Source organism: Sturnira hondurensis, unplaced genomic scaffold (assembly GCF_014824575.4).
Source record: "Sturnira hondurensis isolate 20B ecotype Veracruz unplaced genomic scaffold, ASM1482457v3 Scaffold0002840, whole genome shotgun sequence".
Lineage (NCBI taxonomy): Eukaryota > Metazoa > Chordata > Mammalia > Chiroptera > Phyllostomidae > Sturnira > Sturnira hondurensis.
The window spans coordinates 105,838-131,514 of NW_028075471.1; the positions used below are offsets into that span (position 1 = coordinate 105,838).

General features: G+C 44.3%; 1 protein-coding gene across 2 annotated transcripts in view; it reads right to left on the minus strand.

The window, feature by feature from the left end:
* RFT1 (RFT1 glycolipid translocator homolog) overlaps positions 1-24,463 on the minus strand; it is a 37,052-nt gene extending 12,589 nt beyond the window's left edge. Inside the window, exons 1-10 of one of the 2 annotated variants that reach the window (XM_037040670.1) lie at positions 24,356-24,463; positions 20,228-20,313; positions 18,467-18,583; positions 17,172-17,361; positions 15,821-15,922; positions 12,149-12,286; positions 6,003-6,081; positions 2,843-2,893; positions 1,545-1,675; positions 326-470 (exon numbers count right to left, since the gene is read on the minus strand). In XM_037040670.1, the coding sequence (XP_036896565.1) occupies positions 326-470; positions 1,545-1,675; positions 2,843-2,893; positions 6,003-6,081; positions 12,149-12,286; positions 15,821-15,922; positions 17,172-17,361; positions 18,467-18,583; positions 20,228-20,313; positions 24,356-24,418 (1,102 nt within the window). In that variant the 5' untranslated portion in view covers positions 24,419-24,463. The remainder of the gene's footprint in view (positions 1-325; positions 471-1,544; positions 1,676-2,842; positions 2,894-6,002; positions 6,082-12,148; positions 12,287-15,820; positions 15,923-17,171; positions 17,362-18,466; positions 18,584-20,227; positions 20,314-24,355) is intronic. The other variant, XM_037040671.1, reaches the window with a different exon arrangement.
* Between the last annotated feature and the right edge of the window lie 1,214 nt (positions 24,464-25,677).

A 25,677-nucleotide genomic window follows, 5' to 3' on the forward strand; every position in this document is an offset into this window, starting at 1 on the left:
TAGAGCCTGCTCTCGGCCTTCCTCCCTCACCCCAGGAGGAGCACAGGGAAGCGCTTGGCAGATCACTGTTTAGGCCTAAAAGAAGCGTTCTTAACAACCTCAAGTAAGGCTGTGGAACTGACCGACCTGATGCCAATGTCCCCAACTGCATCCTGAGCTGGTCTGACCTCCTATGAGGGGAACAGTCCTCCGCACAGCCATAGCCATGGACTAGTCTTGCTGCATGACACAGATGTCAACCGTGTATGCACAAGTTCTTTAATTTCCTAAGACTTGCCTATTTCTGTTCAGAAATTAGAACAAGTATGGCGACTCGTGTGCACACCTGATCCTGAGCTGAGCATGGCTCCTCCATAGATATCCAAAGCCAGCTGAGAATAGGCAAAGCCAAAAACGGTGATGGTCAGGCCAGCCAGCAGGGCCAGCTTAAGCAGGGACTCCAAAACCACGGCGGCCACAGCAACGTCCTCCTGGTGCCAGAAAGAAGGAAGGAAGTGGGATGAATCACAAGCTAAAGAAAAACTTCCCACCTGGCCTCCCCCTTTGCTGGTTTGCAGATCACTCTTTCAGTCAGTAAGGGGCATCACTGCTTTTCTGCAGCCTGTGTTTGTTTCTGTCAGTTAGCAAGTGGAGGAAAAATGGTAATGTGTGCCTCCTTCAGGAGTTCAGGGAAGGTTTAATTTTTAACTTGCTTAGGATAAATGATTTCAAAGGTTGCTTAGGAAACACTTTCCCCTCTGATATTTATTCTTAAATGGGATAGCAAATTTTTACAGTGCTAGCTAGCTTTGCCAGTGCCCTTCTCCTGACAAACATCTCCAAATCCTGAGGTTCCTGTCAATGTATTAAGGAAAATATTCCTAAATCAAATAGAGAACAAGATTAGCTCATTGTGAAACACTGTGCATAACCTATGTTTTTCAAAATGTCTTCTAAGACATGTAAGAGGCCGGCTCAGCTTGCTTTTAATTCTAAAATAAACCAGACATTTTCAGTGGTTTTAGAAAAAGGGAAGTTTATACTACCAAATACTCCTGGATTAAAAGCTCTTCTGTATTTACCATCCGGAGTACATAGGTTCTCACGGTCAGAATGTTGCTCTGGGCACTTCATAGTCTTTAAGACGCTTAAACACCTGGCATGGTGAGAGAAACCAAAGGACCAAGTCTTTCCCCTCCCAGGTTCTCTGTGAGCCTTGCCCCAGCCTCTGCATCCTTTGGCTCACCTTTGGATCTTACATCCAAGACTGGAGCATGGGAGGCGGTCAACACTGTACTGCGGACAGCCGTCAAGAGTTCTGAGAGGGCTGGGTCAAGAATACGGTCATAAAGGAGGACAAAGGGTAAAAAGAAAGGGCCAGCCATCGAGAGGGGAGAAGGCTGTGAAAGAAGTGAGCCATCATTCAGAGTGTGGAGAAAATGAAATCTAGATGAAAATTTCAGATCAGACAGAAGGGAAACAGACTGCTCCACATTCCTGTCTGTCGATTTAGCTAGCAATTAGAGAAGAATTATTCGAGACAGTGACGAAAGAACAAAGACTACCTGCTTCTGAAGTGTGGTGTCCTTTTCTCTCTCTAGCACCTTAGCGAAGAATATATAAAAACTCTCCTCTATTGGCTGGAAAATTAATCTGGCCACAAGGGAGCCAAGATTATTCACGATATCATATATACCTACAAAACAAAAGGAAGAAACAAAGATCCTACTGGTTTTCCTCTGAATTTTCACAGTAGTGTTCACTTGTTTTCTAATTTTCTTTTTAAGTGAAACTTTCTGAGATATTGATAGTCACATATAGTTATAAGAAAAAGCAGAGACCAAAGTACTCTTTACCCAGTTTCTCTGAATAGTGACATCTTGCACAATGTCACAACTAGGATACTGACTCTGATAGTCAAGATACAGAACTCTTCTATCATGAGCATTTTTAAATAAAAGCCACTAATACCACTGATTTTTTCTATTTTTATTTCCCCTACTCTGAGGTTATATCAAAAAAATAAATATAAAAAAGATTAAGACCTGTCTAGCCACACAAACATGGGGCGAATCTTTGTGACTGCGACGATGGGCTCCCTTTTCTCTTAACACCTCCCCACCCCCAAGTGAGCATTGGAGGTCTGCAGAGGGCAGGGTGAGGGGAGGGACCTCAACAGAGAACCTGCCACTCAAGTCACATGAAAGGAGAATCAGCCCTGGCTGATGTGGCTCAGTGGATTGAGTGCCAGTATATGAGCTGAAAGGACACAAGTTCAGTCCCCACTCAGGGCACCTGCCTGGGTTATGGGCCAGGTCCCAGGATGAGAGGGTGCGAGAGGCAACCCATCAGTGTATCTCTCACACATTGATGTTTCCCTCCCTCTCTTTCTCCCTCCCTCCCTCCCCCTGTCTTTAAAAAATAAATTTAGCCCTGGCTGGTGTAGCTTGGTGGATTGAGCGCGGGCCTGGGAACCAAAGGATCGCGGTTCGATTCCCAATCCGGGAACATGCCTGAGTTGCAGGCCAGTTCCCAGCAGGGGACACAGGAGAGGCAACCATACATTGATGTTTCTCTCCTTCTCTCCTTCCCTTCCCCTCTAAAGATGGATAAATAAAATCTTATTTAAAAATAAATAAATAAATTTTAAAAATATATAAAAAAAGAAAAGGGAGAGTCAGTACATTGTATATATTTATAAAGGCCTACAATTTTCAGTCTTCAGGATTCATGTTTTATAATCTTCATTTTTTATAATCCTTAGGTTCATTTTCATTGAACATATCAAAATGCGAAGAAAAATATTAGAAAGTATCTATAACAATATTCCTCTTTAATTAAACACTACAGGATTTCACCTTACCCTGATCGCCAAAATTTAAAACGTTCAAAAATGTCATCACATATCGTTCCCCTGCAAACAGAAAAGCAAAATGATTAGCACTCCAAATGTACATCATTCTCTCGTTTCCTTTTCTCTGACCATCTATCAACTTTTCCTGTCCACAAATACTCTCAAAGGAGAAAAATTAGATAATCAATTAAAGAAACATACTTTGTCCTAATGTTGATTTCAAATAACCTCAAAATAGTAAACATTTAGAAAGTGCTAGGAGATTTATTGACAGCAAATCTCCAAACCGGTTAAAAGTAAAACAAAACAAAATCCATAAAAAAAAGTTTAAAAACATTTTTAAGTATGAGATTAATAAAATATTAATAATAAAAATAATTGTCCCAAGTTTTAAGGGAGGTCAGATGATTTGAGTGTAGACTCTGTAAAATGAAAGGTCAATGGTGATGTGCAGACTCATTACAAGTTTCCTCTCTGGGTGGAGAAAGCTCCGTGGAGGTTGGCAAGGCTGTGGAGCCCAAGTTCATGATTCGAATCTAAGTCAAATGCCTTCAAGGTGAAGACACCAGCCCAGAGCTCCACTCCCCAGCCCCAATTTTTATGAATTTTCCTATTATCTGTGAGTGGAAAGCACTGGCAATTATGGAGATAGAGCACTGAAGAGTGCCCACAGCCACACAGGGCAAGTTCTCACTTCCTAGCAACTTGATGGGGGAAAAAGGCAATACCTGAAGCGATCAGAAGCAGTGATCACCTCTCCGGTCTCTCTGGCCCTTGCTTCCCTACAATCTCCAAGCCACTGCATCTGCAGCAGGGACTTCTGTGGGTTCTACCAGGCACCGGACCCACAGCTGTACTCACTTCCATCTGTGTCTCTGTATGGCTCTAATCCATCCTCACTGCCAACAGTTCTATCTTTTGCAAATCTGACTCTTTAGTCAACCTCTGCTTTCACACCTTCAAATGTCTCCTCAATGTTAGCAAAAAGTCCAGGCTCCTTAATTATGCATTTGAAACCATTTATGAACTTATCCCCAAGCTGTCTGTCTGGCCTCCCTTCACCAACCTCATTCCTACCTCCCACCTTCACATGGTCACTCTCTGCCATGCCCTCCTAGGTTTCAGCCCCTTCAGCTGCTCTGAGTCGGGCTAGCTCTTGGCGTCTCACCACCTAGAATGGCATCTCTGCAGGGAACCCCTGGTGTTCTGACAAAACAGGCCTGTCCTTCCTGTACTCTGTAAGCTCCCCGAGGGCAGGAACCACGTCTCAGTCACCTCTTCCACCCTGGATTCCTAGCAGAGTGCCCGGAAATGAGAGGCTACTCAAGAGATGTCTGGTGAATGAGCTCACATTTGCAAATACAGTCCTCACAGCTCTGTATCAGAGTTAACCACACACAAAAATGTGTCTTTGATCAGAGTGCGCTCCTTGAGACTGTGGCCTGTTACTCATTCATCTGTGTGCTCTCAGCACCTGGCACAGAGTGTTCAGGAAATGTGGGGGCAGAAGGTAACAGCACACACGTTTTTGCTACTGCGGTGAATGATTTCAACATTTTTCGAGCTGTAGTTTTTAGATAAAAAGAATCTGGGGGTCCTCGTCAAGCCACTTCCTTATATCCCAGCCATGGAGATGGAGGCCCTGAGAAATTCCTAATGGCCCCCTGCCAGTCAGGCCAGGGTGGCCCGACTGTGCGGCAAGCAAGCGATCAGTGCCACTTTCTGGCCTGGCACACACATCAGGCCACGTAGATCCAGACAACCGATTTAGGGCCATTGTTGGGACTGGATCCATTCCTCAACTCATTTAAACTGCTCTCAAAACTTTGGGAGGAAATAAGTACATATAAGCAAATGCCCTTTCCGAAACTAACAGTTTGAGGTGAAGTATCACAAGACTACAACTGCACTACAGACACCTTTCTTTATCGGCACGTACTTGCTGAATACCTAACACGTGCCAGGACCAGAAGAGGGCTGGGGAGACAGTGCTGACCAGCACCCTCCCTGCTCTTAAGAAGCTTGTAGTCGAGGGACCTCCTCTCAGCTCTCCAAAGGCTCTGGCCCTGGCTTCCCCTAAAAGTCCTGCGAAAGGTTTCAGTTTCATAACGGCAATGCTGTAGGCTCGGGCTAAAACACGCACTCTCAAAGCTCAGGGAGCCCTCAGACACCTGCTGGTCCCCTCCCTTAACTCGGAGAGGAAAACTGAGGTGTACGGGGAGTCACTTCCCTTTGGAAATCTAATTAGTAAAAAAATAAATATGGGGTGAAGGGAAGGAGAATAATAGCGATGCTAGAACGATTAGAACATTTTACTTTCCCAAATTTTGGTAATGAAGTTATATTATTTTTATAATTAAACACAATTTTTAAAAAGATTTAAAAATGTGTTCAGTAATAGATATATAGGTGTATAGACATATGAAACTTTTATAGAGAAAGGTTATATAGAGAGAGACTATTGTACTACCTTCAGCAGCTTATAGCTGCCTCAAATCTCACTCTTTGAACTAAAGCTGGGTATAAATAAACCAACATACATACACAGAAAAACAAGAAGTACTTTTAGCTCCTTGCAGGCCCTCTGCATCGAGAGCTCTGTCACTGTTACACTGGAAAGCCTTAGAAAGTTGGAAGGTTGATCAAACTACTATGCAGGTAAATCTTACTGTTTAAGAAAATAAAATGATAAATACCTGATTTTTAAAAAGTTCAAAAAAAGTGTGCAAAAAGTTAGAATAGGATAATGAGAATACAGATATTTTCCAACTTTCCTAAAATTGATATAATACTTTTATAATATACTTATTTAAATGACATTACATGGGGTTTTAGAGATAGACTTGGGTTCAAATTAAGTTGTTCCTCATTACCGTAACCCTGAAGAAGTTACATAATCTCACTGACCCTCAGTTTCCTCATTCATAATAAATAAAGACAAGATCTTTCTTACAAGACTGTGGAAAGATTTCATTAGACAACTTACGCATAGAACTAAATAAACGTTAGTCCCCCTCTCCTCACAGAGAGAAGCTCCCGTCCCTGAGGCGCCTGCGCCCGGGCTACAGACAGCAGGAGGTCTGGCTCTGAGTGACCGGGAGGTCTGTGCAGTCCCCTTGCTTACACTATGGTTTCCTAACCTAACTGCTCAGGGTGACCTTTTACTTACCTTCTGTCAAAATCTGTTTCAAGAAAGACTGTTTGAAAAAACTCCAAGTCAATTTAGCCTCTTTCCAATTTACAAAAGCCTAAAAGAGAAGACAAAACAAAACAAAACAAATCCCAGGCATTGCAAATCCAAAAGAACAATAATGCTACATGACAGGCAATCTCGTTTGGTCCCTAATCCCAATTTGGACAGTCCCCACTCCTTTTTCATTTAGAGACATCCAATAAATACTGGCAAAGAATTTCTATTCCTAAACTGGAAACAAAGTCTCCGGGTAGCACAGCCCCCTACAAGGGGCCTGCCCAGGGACATCCACGGAGACCCCTGACAAACTGTGCTGCCCCCTGGCTGCTATCCAGACAGTAAGCTGACCACACCTTACATGCACAGCTCACAGCCAGTTCTTTCCTTACAAAAGGTCTGAAGCATGCCGAGCTTCAGAACAAATTCTGCTCCATGTACTCCACAGCTTAATGCTATATTTAGCCATCCAGGATCCCTTTACATAAAGTATATGAGCTTTGCTTGTATATTTCAAAAGAAAGTCAGGTTTCTCATGCCAGTTAAACCACTCAGAATTGGTATGACAGAGGAAAGGAAAAACAAAACTAAACTTCTGACATGGCTCTTCCAAAACTCCCAGGGGTCCTTAGGAAGAGCAGAGGTCAACCCATAAGAGGTAGATGATCTCAAAGCCAGAGAGCTGACCACAAAAAGAGGATTGGGGCAGCTGACTGGACACGACTTCTTTTTTCCTACCTCCCCCCAGTTCCCTCTGAGGCCCCCTCCTCTATCATGAAGGCATCTTGGATCCCAAAATATTTCGTCTAGCAGTTAGGTTCTTAATCTTAGGTTGCCTGCATTTAAAAAAGTTCTTATTAACTCAAAGCGATGACTTTCGAAAAGCAGAATTTCATGGGGCTCCTCAGGAGGAAAGGGGTGAAACACGGAGGCCAAGCCCACTCCACTTCTCCCAAAGGTCAGCTTTGGCTACCGAGTTAACCCAAGGGCAAATTGTTCCAGTCACATGGGCTCTTCCTCTTGGCCAAAAGCCCATCTGTATATAGCAAAAGTATAATGCAGGCCACAGATAGAACTTAAAATTTTCTAGCAGCCACAGTGAACAGTAAAAAGAAACAGGTTAATTATATACATAATAAATTAATTTTAATCTATTTAACCCAAAATATCAGTTCAACATGTAAAAAGATACTAGAGGGATTTCACATTGTATTGTTATACTAAGTCTGTGAAACCCAGTGCATATGTTGCCCTTACTGCTCATTTAATTCCGAATACTTTGTAGCCTCATGTGGCTGGTGGCTACTATTTAGAATAGGGCAAGTCTAGAGTAGCCCTTAAGAGCAAGTCATTTCCAGTCCTCAAATCTCCTCATCCCTTGGTTTCAGAGCCTTTCTTCCAGACACGGAAAGGCCAGGCCTGAATCCTCCCAAAGTTCAGTTCCTTCAGGGCATCATTGGACCTGAAGCAGATGCCAGGGGTAGCTCTAGCCCAGGAGTAAGTCTTCCCCAGTGAGAAGGAAACTGGGCATCTCCTTTCCCCAGGACAAAGAGCACCAGATTACCTACCACCACCAGGGGGCATTGTGGACCACACCATGTTTGGGGCGCTGCCCCTACCCGCAGTCAGGAGCTACCTTCTCTTACATCCCCCAAGCCAGGTGATCCTCTGGGGCATGGGCGTTTCTGCTAAGTGGTAGAATAGAAGTGCACTTTTGGCTTTTACTATTCTGTTCAGAATGGATTTGTTACTTGGGACAGTCAAAAGAGGTGTATTTCACAGGAGCTAGGTTGGTACTGCAGAGCTGGTCTACAGGCTGTGAATTTCTCTGGAATCCCCTGACCAAAGAGCCATTCCATTCCGTCACTGTACGATGGAGAAACTGAAGTGTGGATGGCGAAAGGTGATGGGCAGTACCTCCCGGGAAGGTCTGGCATCAGAACTCTGGGGCTCACTATGTTTAATCTGATTTGCTCTTCCACTTCCCAAACTCTTTTGACTCACTGACCAGCCGTTTGCTTACCACACTAACAAGAGTCACCAGGGAGTCTGTGGACACTGTCCTGTCCCATGCCCTCCATTGTCTCCAAACCCTACACAGCACTCCTTTCTCTCCTTCTTGCTCTGCCCTGGCTTTGTCCATGTTCCCATTTCCCCCTCCTACTGTTCTCATCATTTCTCATCTGGACAATTGCCACCAACTCCTCGTCGGAGCTTTTTCACTTCTAACCTTCTCTCTATCCCATCCTTCTCACAGTGGGGATTGGGTTTCAGAGTCACACTCAGAGGCTGGGGCTCAAACTGCAGCTCCTGACTTATTAGTGCAAAGGCCATGGGCAAGATACTTTGCTAGGCCTCAGTTTTCTCATCTGCAAAATGGAATAAGAAGTCCTACCTGCTGGAGCGGACTGAATGAGAGAAAACGAGATAGTCAATAAACCTGTAACAGAGGGTGAGCTTCTCAACACGAGCAATTAGATTATGGTACCATTCAAAACCTTTCACTAGGCCCCATGGCACTGAGGACACCACTATTTGGTCCTAGCCCAGCAGGCCACACAACCTACCTTTTGCTTTCTCTTCTCTCCCCAACTGTTTAGCCAACCTAAATACTCTAGTCAGCTCGAATTCCAACACAGTGAAGGACATACAACAGGCCCTGAGAAAATGCTTTCCTTCTTGCAGCCACAAACACACACTTCCACCACACACACACACACATTCACCTCTGCCCACCCATGTGTCAAGGCCCAGCTCAAAAGTGGCTTCCTCCATGAAGCCTTCCTTGATGCTCCCAGACGGAATCCATCAGTTCTTCCTCTGTGTTTCTAACACCAGACAAACACACACACACACTGTCCTGCACTGTACTTCACTGAGTACAAATCTTTTTTTAAGTGGTGTCTTTTTACATTTATTTTTTATTGGGGTGACATTGGTTAAAAATTTTATAGGTTTCAGGGGTATAATTCTATAATACATTATCTGTATACTGTATTGTGTGTTCACCACCCTAAGTCAAGTTTCCTTCCATCACCATTTATCAGTTGAGTACACATTTTATTGTAACTCCCCACACAGTGCACGCTCGGGGCACCTGGTACAGGGCCTAATGCAGCATATTGCTTCATAAGTGCTCAATATTTTCAGCTCCTCAGCTTTACTTAAATATTAGCAAATCTCTCATATTAAATCCCTCAGAAGTGTCAAGAAAATAAAAGAGATATAAAGGGCAGTCATTATTTGAGGGATCATTAGTTTTAGACTAAATGAGTACCTTTAAAGGAGCTGGAACTCTATAAGAATAGAAATAAAATCTTCCAATCTGGTCAAACTGACTTTGAGGGCAGTTGTTTGACCAGCTTCGTACGAGGGAGCCCGCAGTGCAGAAAGCTGCTCCAGAGTCAAGACGGGCGCGCTGCTGATGGTAAAGTCATCCGCTGCACTCAAAATTCATCTCATTTCTTTTCTCTTTTTAAAAGACAAACTTGAATAATGAATTGTTCTACCTGGAACTTCCCAATCTTTTTTTTTTATATTTATTTATCTTTAGAGGGGAAGGGAAGGAGAGAGGGAAAGAAATATCAATGTACGGTTGCCTCTCAGAAGTTCCCTGCTGGGAACTGGCCTGCAACCCAGGCATGTGCCCTGACTGGGAATTGAACCGCGATTGTGTGGTTCACAAGCCCGCACTCAATCCACTGAGCTACACCAGCCAGGGCTGGAACTTCCCAATCTTTAAGTAAGTAAATAACTACTTCCGGCAATATGCCACTTTCTTTGGGAAGACTACCTAACACAGAGATTAAACACAGAGACTAAGTAAGGTTAGTCCACTGACAGAAGTTAGAGAGAAGCGGGTCCAAAACCAGCTGTGTGGTTTGGGGTTAGTCACTTAGCTCCTCTGAACCTGTTTTCTCATCTGTAAAATGGAAACAGTAGAATTTATCACATAGGGTACTATAAGGATTAAAGACAAAAGTCCAGGCAAAGTGCTTTGCATAATGCCAGGCACAGATTAAGCAAAGAGTCAAAGGAAGTTATTATAAACAGCTCTTGGCCAAAGTTCAAATACTTTCACAAAACTCCTTAAGTCTTCAGAGGGGCTTCACGGTTCATGTAGAGCAATAATCTCTCTAAGCATGAGGACCCTAAAGTCTGGAGAGAGTCCTGCAGGCTTCAAATCTGCACACACTGCCTCCCCAGAGCACAGGAAGCCTCTGAGGCCCAGCAATCACCTTCCTGCATGTCTATATCCTGGCCAGCAGCCAGCATGGGGCCGTGCTCTTTGTCAGCAGGAATGGTGCTACTGTGTATGACAGGTACACACAACCTCCTGACAGTCAAGGCTCCTGTCACTGCTGAATAAGCATGGGTCCTTTCAGGACAGACCGCCAGACTGAACTGCTGAGGTCTCACAGCAATGCCATCAGTGTTGCCTTGCTGGGACATTTCAGTGGAGCCATTCCTGCCCTCAGAGCAGCAGTGTGATGGTGGTGATGGTACCAGCAGTCACTATGGACACCCAGGTGGGCCAGGCCACAGTGCTAAGCACCCAACTTGTCCCATCTCACCCAGCTCTCATAACCACGTGAGGAGAGAGGAACTCTTACTATCCCCACTTGACAGATAAGGAAATGAAGCTAAGAGTTCTGAGCCCATCACCAGGTCAAATTTGGCCACACTTGACAGACTCCATATTACCCTCTCTCCTCGCCTGTGGTAATGTCCAAATGCCTTTCCAAAATACTGCCAGGGCACAGGGGCTGGCCAGTATGTAGGGCTAGCCAGGGGTGGTGCAGGTGAGAGCCCTGGGGAGCCCTCGGGGGAGGGCACTTTCCTGCACGCTTAGTCCCACTGAGGCAGGTGGCAGAAGCTCCAGGGAAGAGAAGTGATCTCGAGTCCCAAGTTTATAAGCCTGCAGATGAGGCACTGTGGTATCTCAAAGTTATCATGTTGATTTAGGTTAAAGGTAAGATCTAGTTGATCCAAAAGAACTCTTATCTAACAAATTAGAACATGTCTGGCTTTGCTAGATCAATCTGGTTTTTCTTGAAAAGTTGTGAGGCATGATTCCGTAAGTTCTGAGACTAAATTCCCACATATTTTACCACTTTTTAAAGTAATCACAAAAGAGGAATAAAAAGCCCAGTCAAAGCCTTACCTCAAATAAGTGCATCACATCTAGTCAGCAAACAAGTAGGGGGAAAGGGAGGGCGGATCAGCCCAGAATGGAGCGGTGCGCAAAGCAGCGGAGCAGAGGTAAAGCGGTGTAACGTCACATCTGCAACTCTAAGGCCACAGACAGCAGCACTGGCCCCACAAGAGTCAGGAAATAACAGTCAAATGGACTGAGAGGTGAAGAGTTGAGTAGAAGGAGATTACGCCTCACTCCCACAAGTGAGCATGAAGAGTCCTCAGAGGGCTGCAGGGGAAAGCGGACCTCCTGACAGATAGGCCTGACACGAGATGAAGGAGCCTGCAGAGGTCCTCCCTGCCTGATCAGCGCTCTGGAGTGTCTGCACCTGAGTGTAATCCTGGGAGAAACCAAGGGGCTGCAGAACAGACGCAGTGGAGCACAGTGGTTACAGTCTGTGTTCTGCAGGGATTCGAGCCACTCCAGGGTCCTTGTTCTGACCCTCACCTTGGGCAGGCTATTTAGCCACTAAGCCTCAGTTCCAACAATAAAATATAAACAATAAGAGCACCAGCCTCAGAGAGTTGTAATGAACAATGGCATGTAGAATACTCAGCATAGGGCCTAGCACACTGGTTCTCCAGTAGGGGAGTTTTGTCTCCCAGGGGACATTGGAAGTGCATGGAGATACTGGTTGTTGTAGCTGGGGGGTGGTAGCTACTGGCACTTAGTGGGTAAAGATTGAGAATGCTGCTAAACATCCCACAGTGCAAAGGACAGCCCTTCCAACAAAGAATGATCCAGCCCAAAATGTGAACAGTGCCAAGATTTAGAAACACTGGCTAAGCACATGACAAACAATAAATATGAGGTATTAGATTAAATTTACTACTATAATAATAAACAATCAAGTTGTAGTTTCTTTCCCTCAAGGATAACCAGCATCTGTGATCAAAATGATTAAGAGGCAAAAAAATATATTACTTACTCTATTTCTCAGAATATTGGGTAACAGATCTGTCATTCTGGAGACAGGAAGAGTTTGTTGCTTGGTCGATTTGGGGAAACCCAGTAACTTTTTGAAATATGTAACATAGCAGAGCACCAGAACTGCAGTATACAAAAGCTGAAAAAAAATAATGGGTTTAAATCACACTATTTTAATATAGGCATAATTAAGATATGCCTATTAATTTGACCTCAAAGGCCAATCAAGAAATAGAACAGTCTTAATTAACTGCACCTTCCATTGAGAGATGCCTCACCCTCTGGTCTGCTCATAAGACCGAGCTCCACTGCAGCATCTCTGGGGAAAGTGTGCAAAGGACTGCACCTGCCTGGGAGAAAAGTTCTTCTGGGCAAGCAGAACATAATTTCCGTGACAGATCTCCATTAGTGCCAACTGCCATACGGATGTCAGATATGTTCTCAAAGGATTTGCACTTGGCCAAAGAACCAGCTCTCCCTCCCAGACAACACACTTTGAGGATCCATGTGTCCTGGCTGGGCTACTATCCATCATCTAGTACTGGAGATTTTCCATGAAGCCCAGACACCTGTGACATTATGGTTATAAAGTAGAACTGAGCTGCTGGCTCTTCTTTGCCCAGTGCATGGGCAGGGACAAGTGGAATGACAAGAGCCCACACGGGCCCCACCCATCCAGGACAGAGGACGGCTTTTGGCTAAGAGCAGCAGCCTGGGGTTTTATTAGCTGGTTGGGGAAAAGTATTCAAAGAGCCCCTTTTTACAAACTCCTTTCTATCCTCTTTCCCTCTGAAAACAACAGTGCACACTAGCTCAAGAAGAAATGGGATTTCCAGGCCCCCTTTTCAATCTGGAAACACCTGCTGGAAAGGCACAGAGCAAGGACAAGGAGGAGCCTCGGTCCAGCAGGTTTGGGCACCTCTGCTATCCGTACCTCTCTTATCCACGCTTGAGAATAGAGCCTGCTGGCGGCCAGTACCCTTCTTTTTTTTTTCAGTTTTATCAAGAAATAATTGATAGACATCACTGTGTAAGTTTAAGTCTTACGGCATGATGGCTTGATTTGTACTCACTATAAAATAATTAACACAACTGGTTCAGCTAGCATCCATCTTTTCCCATAGACACAATAAAAAGGAAAAAGATGTCTTGTGATAAGAACTCACAGAATTTATTAACAACCAACTTTGCTCTATATCATCCGGTAGTGTTAGCTACAATCATCGTGTTGTACATTACATGCTCAGGACCTATTTATCTAGTAACTGGAAGTGTGTACCTCTCGAGCACCTTCCTCCAATTCCCCCCCCCCATCCTTCTCTCATGCCGCACGTCCTTTAAGACACAGCAGCCCTGCTGTGAGCCAGACCACCTGCTGCCAACATCCTGTGACAAGCACCCTTTTCCCAGCTCCCTTCTCCACCTCCACTATCTAATTCCAGAACATTTCCCTCACTCCAAGAGGAAATTCTTACCCATTAAGCAGTCCCTCTCCATTTCCCCTGTCCCCTGGCAACCACTAATCTGCTTTCTGTCTGTCTGCACTTGCCCATTCTGGAGATTACATGTTAATGGAATCATACAATAGGTGGCCCTTTGAATCTGGTTTCTTTCACTCGCTAAAATGTTTTCAAGGTTCATCATGTTATAACATGTATCAGTATTTCATTTTTATAGCTAACGAACAGTCTACTACATGGATACACCACGTTTTGTTCATCAGTTGGGTATTTCAGTTGGGCATTTCAGTTGGGCATTTTGTTCATCAACTGTGAATAGTACTGATATGAACATCCATGTGCGAGTTGTTTGAACAACTGTTTTTAATTCTCTTGGGTGTATACCCAGGAGTCAAAGTGCTGGGTGATTTGGCAGTTCTACATTTAATGAGCAAACTATTTTCCACAGTGGCTACACCATTTAATTTTGCCACTAGCAACATATGATGGTTCGATTTCTTCTTATTCATCTCAACACTTGTTTTCTGGCTTTCCTTCCTGATAAGAGCCATCCTAATGGGTGCAAAGTGGTTTCTCACTATGGTTTTGATTTACATTTGCCTAATGACTAATGATGTTGAGCATCTTGTCATGAGCTTATTGGCTATTTATTTGTCTATCTTCTCCCATTTGGTGGCTTGTGTTTTTGTTGTTGAGCTGTAAGAATTCTTTATAAATTCCAAAATGACCCTTTTATTTGACACTTGCTGCTGGAGGTGAGGGGCTATTTGAGGGAGAACCTGTTGGCAGGTCAAAGGCAATCCCAGGGTACGGTTGTGGCTTGCTTGCTGATAGGAGGTGCTGTTGGCTCTTAGACAGCTAATGCATAAATTGACAGAGAAGGTACCAGAGAAAAGCTCTCAGAAGTCTAAGATAAGTATGCAAATGAAAAGGAAGTCTATGATAAGGAAGCAAATAAACTCAGAATTGGTCTTGCTGACATATATGACCTATGCATGACATATCCTGGGTGGGAGCTGTGAATAAGAGTCATAATGAAAGCACCCTCCCAAGAAGAGTCAACTAATAACGGTGTCTATGTGGCCCTCCTGTCCTATTGGGGAGCGTGTGTCAAAGATAGGATGAATGTCGGGAACTGCAGTTCTGAGGCTAAGAAAATGTGGCAAAAACAATCACAAATAATTTATCTGAAATACGTAATCGTTTGCAAATTGCTTCTAGAAGGCAATTCTCATTCTCATTCTATTAATTTTAAATCTAGCTCTCCTGTGTTTCCCAAAAATATTTGTAGTTTTTGTTAGGACATGGGAAAGGTTTTCACATGCACCGTTACTAAAAATTTTAACTTATCTTCCTATACATTAAGAAAAATTACAAACTGCTTTGTAACTATTTAATCTTAGATTTCATTTTTAATTAGCACTTGTACTCTACTTGTAGTTTATTAGAACTAGAAATGTGAACTGGACTAGAAAACAATAACATGAAAATGAACCTAAACTGCTAAAACTAAAAAGGTACCTACTAAAACTTGATTCATACCCTCTGAATTATGTAAGATTTTCTTTCTTAATCCTTACCGGAAGATATGTTTTTTCATTGGTTTTAGAGAGCGAGGAAGCAGGGAGTGGGGCGCACAGAGGAACATCGATGTGAGTGAGACGCACCGATCAATCGCCTCCCACACGCACCCGGACCAGGGATGGAACCTGCAACCTCTTGGTGAACGAGATGATGCTCCAACCAACTGAGCAACCCAGCCAGGGAAGAATTATGAAAATCTTAATCTAAGTTTAAAACAGGCTTGGCAGAGTTTCCTCCTATTCTGAAAACAACTAGTTGAAATCCAGGGAAAATAACACACATGCAGTTTGATTCCCACCCCATCCACTCACTCTTTCTCCTTCCTAAGGCAGACAATCAAAGGCCGGTTTGGTTTGGACCTGCCCACACAGTATCTAAAGGACTTTTATGTTTAACCACTCGGCCTAGACTGGCCTTCACCAGGTTCTGGGGACACCAGCGGTGTCAGCGCATGCAGCAGGATAAACATGGCAGCCAGAGGAGAAGCAGTGTCAAGGCCATCTTCCTGGAGCTTCTAGCCTTCTTCACATGCACGAATACCTCAACATAAACCATGCAGTAATGGGAATAAGAAGAAAAATCCAGGTGGAAAAACAGGTTACACAAAAGTTAAAAGCCATAACTATTACCTGGGCCAGAGAGAAAATGTACAGTCCCCAGTGAGGCAGCCAGAGCACAAGGAAAGCTGTCAACACACTCTTGAGGATCACTGACAGGCTCTCAGCAATCACCTGCAAACAGGCAGTGAAGAGAAGAGCACTTGACAAACATTACAAAAAACTATGCAAAAACTTTACTAGGAATGACAGAGAGACAACCTGGGATAATTCTGGCTGGTGTGGCTCAGTGGGTTGGGCATCAACCTGTAGGCCGAAAGGTCGCGGGTTCGGTTCCCAGTCGGGGCAACTGATCAGTTTCTCTCTCACATTGATGTTTCCCTCCCTCTCTTTCTCCTTCCCTTCCTCTCGCTCTAAAATTAAATACATGAAATCTTGAAAAAAAGACTTACATGTATGTTATACACATTCTTTTGTACATATCATATTACATATTTTAAAAGATGGAGAGAAGTTAGTATAGAGCAAAAAATAGGATCAATAGAAAAATCTGAAAAGCCTTTTCAGTCCTCTTAAATTCTTTATCTTTTCTTTTATCTTTATTTTTAAGTTTAATCTTCATTGTATTTTTTCCATTACCATTTAGTCCCCTTATACTCCCTCCCCCAACAATCCCCACACTGTTGTCCACGTCTGTAAGTTCTTCTTCCTTTTTGCTCAATCCCTCCACCCCCTCACCTTCCCCCAGTTTTTTTCTTGTTATTGATTTTAGAGAGAGGAAGGGAGATAGAGAGAGAAACAGGGAGGGAGAGGGACAGTGAGAGAGAGAGAGGGAGAAGGTAAAAGAGGGAGAGAAACATTGACTGGTTCCACTCATTCATGCATTCACTGCTTGCTTCTTGTATGTGCCCTGACCAGGGTCGGAACCCACAATCTTGGCATACCAGGACAATGCTCTAACCAACTGAACTATCTGGCCAGAGTTTAAAGTCTTACCTAAATTAACACTAAGCCTGTTTTTCTCTAATAGCATAGCAAAGGTAAACTTTGGCTCAGCCCATCTGCAAAATTTCTTTTTTTTAAGATTTTATTTATTTATTTTTAGAGAAGGGAAGGGAAGGGAGGGAGAAAGAGAGGGAGAGAAACATCAATGTGTGGTCCTGGTCTGCAACCCATGTATGTGGTTCCTGACTGGGAATTGAACTGGAGGCCCCTTGGTTTGCAGGCTAGTGCTCAATCCACTGAGCCACACCAGCCAGGGACCATCTGCCAAATTTCAAGTGAATGAACTAAGCTTATCACATTACCTTTTTCCAAGTACCTTTTTAGACACAAGTCTGAAAAAAATCATTCTCTCTTACTAAGGCGTTTTTTTCTAAAAATCACTCTTGCATTTTTCATTCACAGCAGAAGACATACTGACCTTGAGCTTGACAAACATATGTGCTTGTGCCAAGACCCAGAAGGGCTCTCCCAGAAGTTCCACCACAGCTGAGACACCAAACAACACCACTCCTGCTCCGTAGTCGGGGACAACATTGGGGTCAGGCACTTCAAGCAACCGTAGCCAGACCCAGCCCAGGAACAAGGACCAAAACACACCCAGAGGGACTCTGGAAATGGGGGGAAACTGTTTTTAATATGCTAAATACAAAAACATAAACATATATTAAAATATTAACGCTGAACAGAAAAGAAATATAGTTATAATAATAAAACGGCTAATTCTTAATAAAGCACTTAGCTACATGCTCAGTACCGCTTTATCTCACGGATACTTCACAATGATCCTGTCATTATCTTCATTTAATCCACTGAGCCACACCAGCCAGGCTGTCATTATCTTCATTTAAATGATGAGGGAACTAAGGTTGGGTACTCGGTAATTTGACCAAGGTCATGAACAGCTAGTGAAGGGCGGAAGCACAACCCAATCCTGATCTCTCTAATGCCAGGCTACATTCCTATCCATTGTGTTACATTGACTCAAAAAGCAAAATTCCCCAAAAGTGTGTGCCTGTTGTTCCCACTTAGAATCACTAAAACACAGTACACAGCTGCTACTTACACCCAAATGACCAACAGGCCAGTACACAGTACCCCTTCGTCTGTGTCCCACAGAACACTTAAAGATGACTGGTAGTCCGCAGTCATTCTTCTCGTGAAATGAAAGTCATTTCCACATGGCAATGGGAGTGACACTGGGAAACAGCCTCAACCACCAGCCCTCCCTGCAGGGAGGTAACTGCAGAAAAGCCATTACAATTTTCAGCTGATGTACTTGGTCTTCAAGAATATTCTAAAAGGCTCAGAATTGAAACCAATATAACAAAATTGAAGAAAGATATAATGAAATTCCTAAAAGGCTTTCAAAAAATACTAAATGGTTGTTAAAAGCTCAGAAAATACCACAGAGGGAAAAGATTAGGGATAAAAAAGACGGCCCAGGCTCAGGGGGCCCAGATTGGGGTTCAGGAACAGCAGAAACAACTTCCACAAAGGGTTGAACTAGGGCTAGAAACCTGTCCTGGAAGCCCCATCTGGAGCCCCCTCTGGCTCCTGGCCATCCAGAGAGAAAACAGCAGATGCCAGGTCTCTAGAAACCCACTGCAAAAGCACAGCTGGAGACAGTTCAGCTTTAGGCAACTGTTGCTTCTTAATTTGTAGTATTTGGTTACACTTGCCTTCAGACCTGTCTCCTGACAAAGCACAACTCACGTTAGCCACAAGAGGTTGATGGTCTGGCTCCAGTCCCGCTGGGTGCTCCCACTCAGACATGCTCTGCGGAAGGCCTCTCTGGCCAGGAAGACGGTGGTCGAGTAAAGCAGTGTTAGCCTGTAGGGAAAAGCAGAAATCAATAAGGTCTCTCGTTCTTTTTTTAGAAAGCAGTTCTGAGATTTTACCAGCAACAGGGAGAAAAAAGTCTTGGTCATCATAAATCACTGGTGGTGATATGGAAGACCGTGAGTTCTTATAGGGCCCCTCACTAGTCCAATACACTCAAACAACAGAATCAGGAACCAAATAAAGGGACGCTTGAGTGTGTGTCTACAGAGTTATGCCTGGGATAGAGTTACACCACAGCAGTCCCCAGAGCTTGCAGGCTTTATGGCCACAGGCAGAGGTGCAGCTCTGACTGTAAGGAAAAGGACAAGACATGACCCCACACAGCAAGGGGACTCTGAGACTGGAGACCCAATAGCCCTTGTGAAAGAAGCTGAGGCTCTACTGAGTGGAAGCTCTGGCCAAAAGAATCTTAGGACAGGCAAAAAGACTGGCAGCCAGGTCAGCAAGGTTTGCCTGTGTACCTCCCAGGCTGGCAGCACCTAGGTGGACCCTCTTGCACCTTAGGAGTAGCTGAGGTTTCCCTTCCTTAACGGGCCGTGCGTGGCTCAGATGAAGCCACCGTGGGGGCGGCCCACGGCTAAGGTTTCTGACATGTCCAAGGATCACCCTGCCACATTTTGAATGAGGAACCATATGTGGAGCAGGCAGCGGGCCAGACAAGGGCCATTAAAACAGGGGACCTGCCAGTCCGGAGGAGACCAGATGGAGAAAGGCCCAAACTGCTTTAAATCTGAGCGCCGAGGAAGATTTTATCTTTTCCTTCCTGCTTTTAAAAGAGTAGTTCTCAAAGTATGGAGCTACTTCAAAATTACTTGAGGAGCTAGTCAAAAATTCAGATCCCGGGGCTCCTCGTCAGCCTTACCTAGTGAAAAGCTTCCCAGATGATTCCTCTGCCCATCAGTGTTTGCGAACCTTCACTAAGCTCCAAAAACAGAGCAAAGAGCATATGCTTGGTAGGCATTTGATATGAAATGCTGTCTGGAACATACTGTCTTATTTATCAGGACATGAGGACACATCTGAGAAGATGAGCTATTCTGTGCACTCACATCACTTCACACCTTTGTGTCATTTGTGAATACAAAATGTGTGTGGGTGTCCTCAAACAGAAAGGAGGAGAGTAGGAGAAACAAACTGAGTCTAAAGACAAAGCAAGTCAGCTAGGAGCCTCCAAGGAACTAATGACAAGGACTCAAGCTCTTATCTCAGCTACCATTTTCTACTAAAAAATTCACCGAGGGAAGGAAAGTGGCTGCACCAGCCCTGAGATTACAAAGCACATCTTCACAAACTGCAGAATTCCTGCTTCTTTTGCCATCAGCAGGAAAAGAACACAGAATTATACCTAAGACAGGGTTTGCAACGAATTACTCCCACTCCTCTCCTAGGTTCTAAGAACAGGCAAACAGGAAAATGCTGGCAGGGAAACATGCATTTAGAGGCTGCTAATGGAAAACACTCCATGGGTCCATTAAAAGCAACTCCTCGCTCAGTCCCCTACCCCAGCATGCTCCTCCTCAGCCCGCCACTAAAGCTCTGACTCTAGCCAGTGTCCGTGCTTCTCAGATCCACAGAGGAAAACCCGACTAGGCGTGTGAAATGTGGACAATGCTAGGGCACATCCCTTCTTACCTTACATTCACTATGCCAAGGATTTCCTTTGACAGGAAGCGAAGAATAAATGCATTCAAGACAAAGGTGATCAACCGAAACAACACCTAAGAAAAAAATAAAAACACATAAGAACAAATTGTGTTGGGCTCTGACTGGTGTGGCTCAGTTGGCCGGGCATTGTCCCGAAAAGTGAAACCCACCGGTTTGATGCCAGGACAGGGCACAGGGGTGGGTTGTGGGTTGGTCCCTAGTAAGAGCACGTAGGAGAGGCAACCCATCAAAGTTTCCCTCTCACATCAATGTTGCTCTCCCTCTATTTTCTCTCCCTTCCCATCTCCCTAAAAATAAATTAAAATTTCATTAGAAAACAGTAAATTATGGTGAAAGTGTTTACTTCGCTGAAATGAAAACAACGTGCCTGCTCTTCCCAGTGGAATGACACACAGCAGCTTTGCCATGGAGGCCCTTTCCAAAACACTCAATCTTCCCCCAAAATTTCACTCCTTAGGGTCTCTCAGCACATCTGGGCAGTGGTCAAAGAACCCAACAGTAAACCCTAATTTACTCATGAAGAGAGGAAGGCACTGACAGACTCGGGGAATTTCTTTGGGTTCAAAGTCAGGCACTCCAGGAGGCAGAAAGAGAATTTTGGTTAGTGCTCCCCTCCTCCAGCCTGTTTAGAAATAGCACACACTTAGCAAGTGTTAACCAGCAGGGTATAGCAGACTCACTAGTAATCAAGGGGTCTAATTCTCTTTCTTCTCTACCTGCTTGTATCTGGGGATTCTGATAATGACATTTAATCTCTCTGAACTCCAGTTTTCAATTAGAAAACAGAAAAGGCTGTGTTTATCTACTGAATATTTGCCATTTTCCAGAGAGGAGTTGAAATACCTTTTAAATGACAACTGCAATAACAAGATAACATAAAATGGGAGGGGGAAGTGGGGAGAGGGACAGAATCCAGCTATTGCCATTTGAAAGGGATATAGCTCCTGGCTGGTGTGCTTCAGTTCATTGAGTGCCAGCCTGTGGTGAACCAAAGATGTGCTGGTTCGATTGCCAGGCAGGGCACATGCCTGGGTTGCGTGCCTGGTCCCCAGTTGGGGATGTGCAAGAGGCAACCACACATTGATGTTTCTCTCCCTCTTCCCCCTACCTCTCTAAAAATAAATAAATAAAATCTTTTGTAAAAAAAAGAATGGAATATATCTTGAGGCTTTCAAACCCGTCTGTAGAAAACCACCTTAGCAAAGAATTCTCCCTAGGAGACAGAGAACAGGTTGCAATTAGATGGGTCGTTCAATGGGGGTGCTGGCTGGGGGGCCGGCATCACACTGAGGGGCTCTCCCAGAAGCACCACAGGTAGAACTCAAGTGCACCTGAGAGGCAAAGACATCACTTCTTTGTGCAGCACTCTGAGAGTTACCCATGAACAACTGCAACCTTAGGCAATCAGAGTATGCCAATGAACAGCTAAAGTCTGAAAATTGTTGGGGAAAGGTATGACCAAAAAGGGAGAGTGCAATTTAACAATGTCCCTGAAGTGTCACAGAGCAGCAAGGTCTCCAAAACCAAGACATCACAATCTTAACATTTATGGAGTCAAATGTGACCTTTTGCGAGTCTGTTGAAAGCTCTGTAGCTCTCATTAGAAACATGCAGGTATACATAGAGGGGTGGGCAAAAGTAGGTTTACAGTTATTGAGTACGTGAAACACAGTTTACCCCTATAATCATTTATTAATTATTGTATTATTTATATCACAACTGTAAACCTACTATTGACCACCCCTGAACATACACACATGCCAAATTCTGGATTTAGTTTTAGAGGTTTGAAGCCAATGCACAGAGCTATGAATGGAAAAACACATTTAGCTGAACATCTCCACTCACCATTTAACTCTTTGCCCCACCATCCTCCTGTAAAGTAAGGCTGCTTATCTTATAGGCTTGATAATAAGGATCAAACAAGATTGGGTAGGTAAAAAGCATTTTTTGAAGAAACGCATACAGATAAGACTCATTAATACTTTCACTACGGCCAGCTCAGACTTATGACAGAGAAGAAACTCTCAAATTCTTGAAGATTACAGTGTAATTGCAAAACTACCTCAAGAGTCTGCATCATAAATTGAGAAAGCATACAAGACTGAATTAAAACACACAAAAAACCTAAAGATTATGGTTATTTTTTTTTGTTTAATTCTCACCCGACAATTTTTTAGAGACAGGGGAAGAGAGGAAGGGGGAGGGAGTGTGTGGGTTGGGGAGAGAAGGAGGGGGCGCGGAGAGAGAGGAGCATCATTTGCTTGGGCATTGTATGCTCTGACTGGGATCAAAACTGCAACTTAGGTATGTGCCCTGACAGTAGATCAAACCTGCAACTTAAAAAAAAATTTTTTTTAAATCTCCACCCAAGGACATTTTTCATTGCTCTTTAGAAAGAGGATGGGAGAGAAACATCGATGCAAGAGAGAAGCATTGATTGGTTGCCTCCTATACGTGCCCAGACCAGGGAATGTACATTTGGCCAGGGACTGTACCCACAACCTACATCTGTGCCATGACTGGGAATTGAACTCACAACCCTTAGTTTACAGGACGATGCTCCAACCAAACCACACAGGCCAGGGCCAAACCTACTTTTTTGGTGTACGAGATGACGCTCCAAACCAATTTAGCCACCCGGCTGGGATGTTTTAAAAAAAACACATACACATGTTTATGTTAACTTCAAAATCAAAGTTATCCTTTTGTACAAAACCTGATGTCTCAGGCTTTTCCCTGTTTCTTAATTGGTTTGAATAAAAGTTTGAGCTAATGAAGCTCTGAGGTTGCTCATGCTACTCAGTATTTTTTCCACATAGTGGCTTTTATTGGCAACAGTCTTCACTTTGCAAAGGAATTTATAGTTTAAAAAAGAGTTCTTTCACATCTGTTAATTATTTGACTCTTAAAAGCAAGCAAGTAAATACACATGATGCAAGTAAGACAGAGCCAAGTGAGTTGCCTGATGTCATTTTATTCCTATGATGACCATTTAAAAATTATAATGATAATTATGACAAAAATAGCTACCATTTATTGAGTATTTATAATGTATCAGGTACATAACAGGCATTTCATCTGTTCTCCCTAATGACCTTATGAGGTAGCAATATTGTTCTCATTAAAGATGAGGAAACTGATGCTCAAAGAAGTCAAGGATGATCTTTCCAAGGATGGGCACCTAGCAAGTAACAAGGCCCAAACCTGAGCTCGAGCCTGCCTTGTTCTTTCTCCTAAACTCCATTTGAAAAATTGACTCTACAAGACAAGGGAGGTGAATTCAGGACTTTTGTGAGGAAGGGTTGGATGGCTCAAGAGTGAGACATAGAGAAATTGAGCCACTTGACTTATAATGACCAGCTCCTCGGGTTAAAAGAATCTTTATATATCATTTGGACCAACTGGCATATACCGTATCTGACACATGATGAAAATTAGGACCAAGAAGAGAAAGTGATTGGCCCAAGGTCACACAGCCAGCAGGCACAATGCAAACTAAGAGATACTGTGTTAAGTACAATTATCTGAATAACTTCAATCTAGCCTAACAGCAATCTTATGCGCTGGATACTATTCATAACCCCTTTTCCCAATGAGGCTTATTAGGTGAAGTCACTTGTCCCGGTTCATGCAGCAAGTGCATGGCAGAACCAGGATTTCAATTCAGGCCGGCCTGAGGTCCCTGTTCTTAGCTATGCCACAACTGTCTCTCTCAACTCAGTGGAAGTCCAAGAGTTTGAGGAAGGTGTTTGAGGATAAGGGCTGGAGCATGGGGAAAATTAACCCCTTGCCTTAAAAAAAAAAAACATCAGATTCTACAGCACCACAAACAACCCTGCCACCTGATCTCTCTCATACTGCCTTATGGGAACTACAATTCTCAAAAGGAAAGTGGCGTATTTGCAAACTCCTAATCAGGATTCTGAACCCAGTCTCCCAACTCCGGGCCCAGGAGCCCCCTTTCGGCCTCCACCTTCTCCTGTCAAACCCCTCGGGTAGCCAAAATCCACAACGGGACGGAGTCCGCCCAGAGGTGGGCTCCCCACGAATCCCGGCTGCGGAATGGCGTGGGGCTGACCGAGCAGAAAGTACCTGCAGGAGCAGACCGGAGGAGGCCAGCCGGGCTGCCTGGCCCAGGACCTCCTGACTGCCCATAGCCTCAATGCCGGGGCACTGTCACCGAGAAACGCCGCCGCCAGCTGGCTCAGTCGCGAGAAGATGACGCCACGGGAAAGCTCGCTTGCTGATTGGTGATTTGGGGATGGAGGGCGGGGCACGAGAGGTACGGACTTTTTAAGTGGACTGTGTTGGGGTACGTCAGTGTGCCTGCGTCGCCTGTCCTCTCTATTTCCTACTAGCTTGTGTGCTGTGTCTACCCCTACCTTATCAGTAAGTTAAATCGTGATGGGTACGAAGAAACGTTAGAGTAGTCAAACCTCCTTCTCTGATGCTCTCAGTCTTCCACCCAAAAACCCCTAACTTCTCTGACCTCATTAATAAGATTCTTACCTTTTGGCCTTTGCCTACAAAATCGCAGCCACAGCCCCTTGAGTTAGGCTGCACAGTATTTGACCCAACCTAACAGAAATAACTGAGGACCAGAAGTTAAAAACAGTATTTTCACATGTGTGGTTTTGTGGAATCCTTCCTAAAGTGCCGAGAATCGGGCCTTGTGGTCAGATGAGTAAGTTGAGACTGGAGATGTGAAGTGACTTGTTCCAATCTACACGTCTTACTCCTGGGTGGAGGAAATCACAGGGCTCCTGATCCTAAACTTGCCTCTGTTGCCTGCATTCTATCTGTTGTGAGGACAGAGCAGAAGAATGGGCTGGAGGTGCTTTCTGAAATGTAAAACACCTTACACATACACTCAGCAGTTCTGTTGATATTATCTGCAATGCAGAGTTTAGAAGCCCAGTCTTCCCCAATCTCTTTCAGGCCTTCAGTGAGTTGGCCCTAACCTCCTTCTAAACCACCTTACATATAATCACAGCCCTTTCCCAACACCCTGTAGGTTCAAGGACTTACAAGCACTTACTGTTCCTCAAACAGGCCCTGTCTCATAGACCTGTGCTCCTGCTGCCCTCTCTGCCCAAAGTGCCTTGATGGCATCCCCCACCCACCCAGGTCCCACTGTCCTGACTTTTCTGAGTACCACCATCAGCTCCTGCTGTGGACTGACTGTGTTTCCTCCCCAAATTCCTATGTTGAAGCCTTAATCTCCAGTGCGATGATATTTGGAGGTGGGGCCTTTGGGAGGTAATTATATCATGAGGGTGGAGCCATCAGTGAATGGGGTTAGTGCCCTTATAAGAAGGGACAAAAGAGAGATGAACTCTCTCCACCACGTGAGGCAGCAAGAAGACAGCTGGCTTCCAAACAGGAAGAGGACTCTCACCAGAAACTGAATCAGC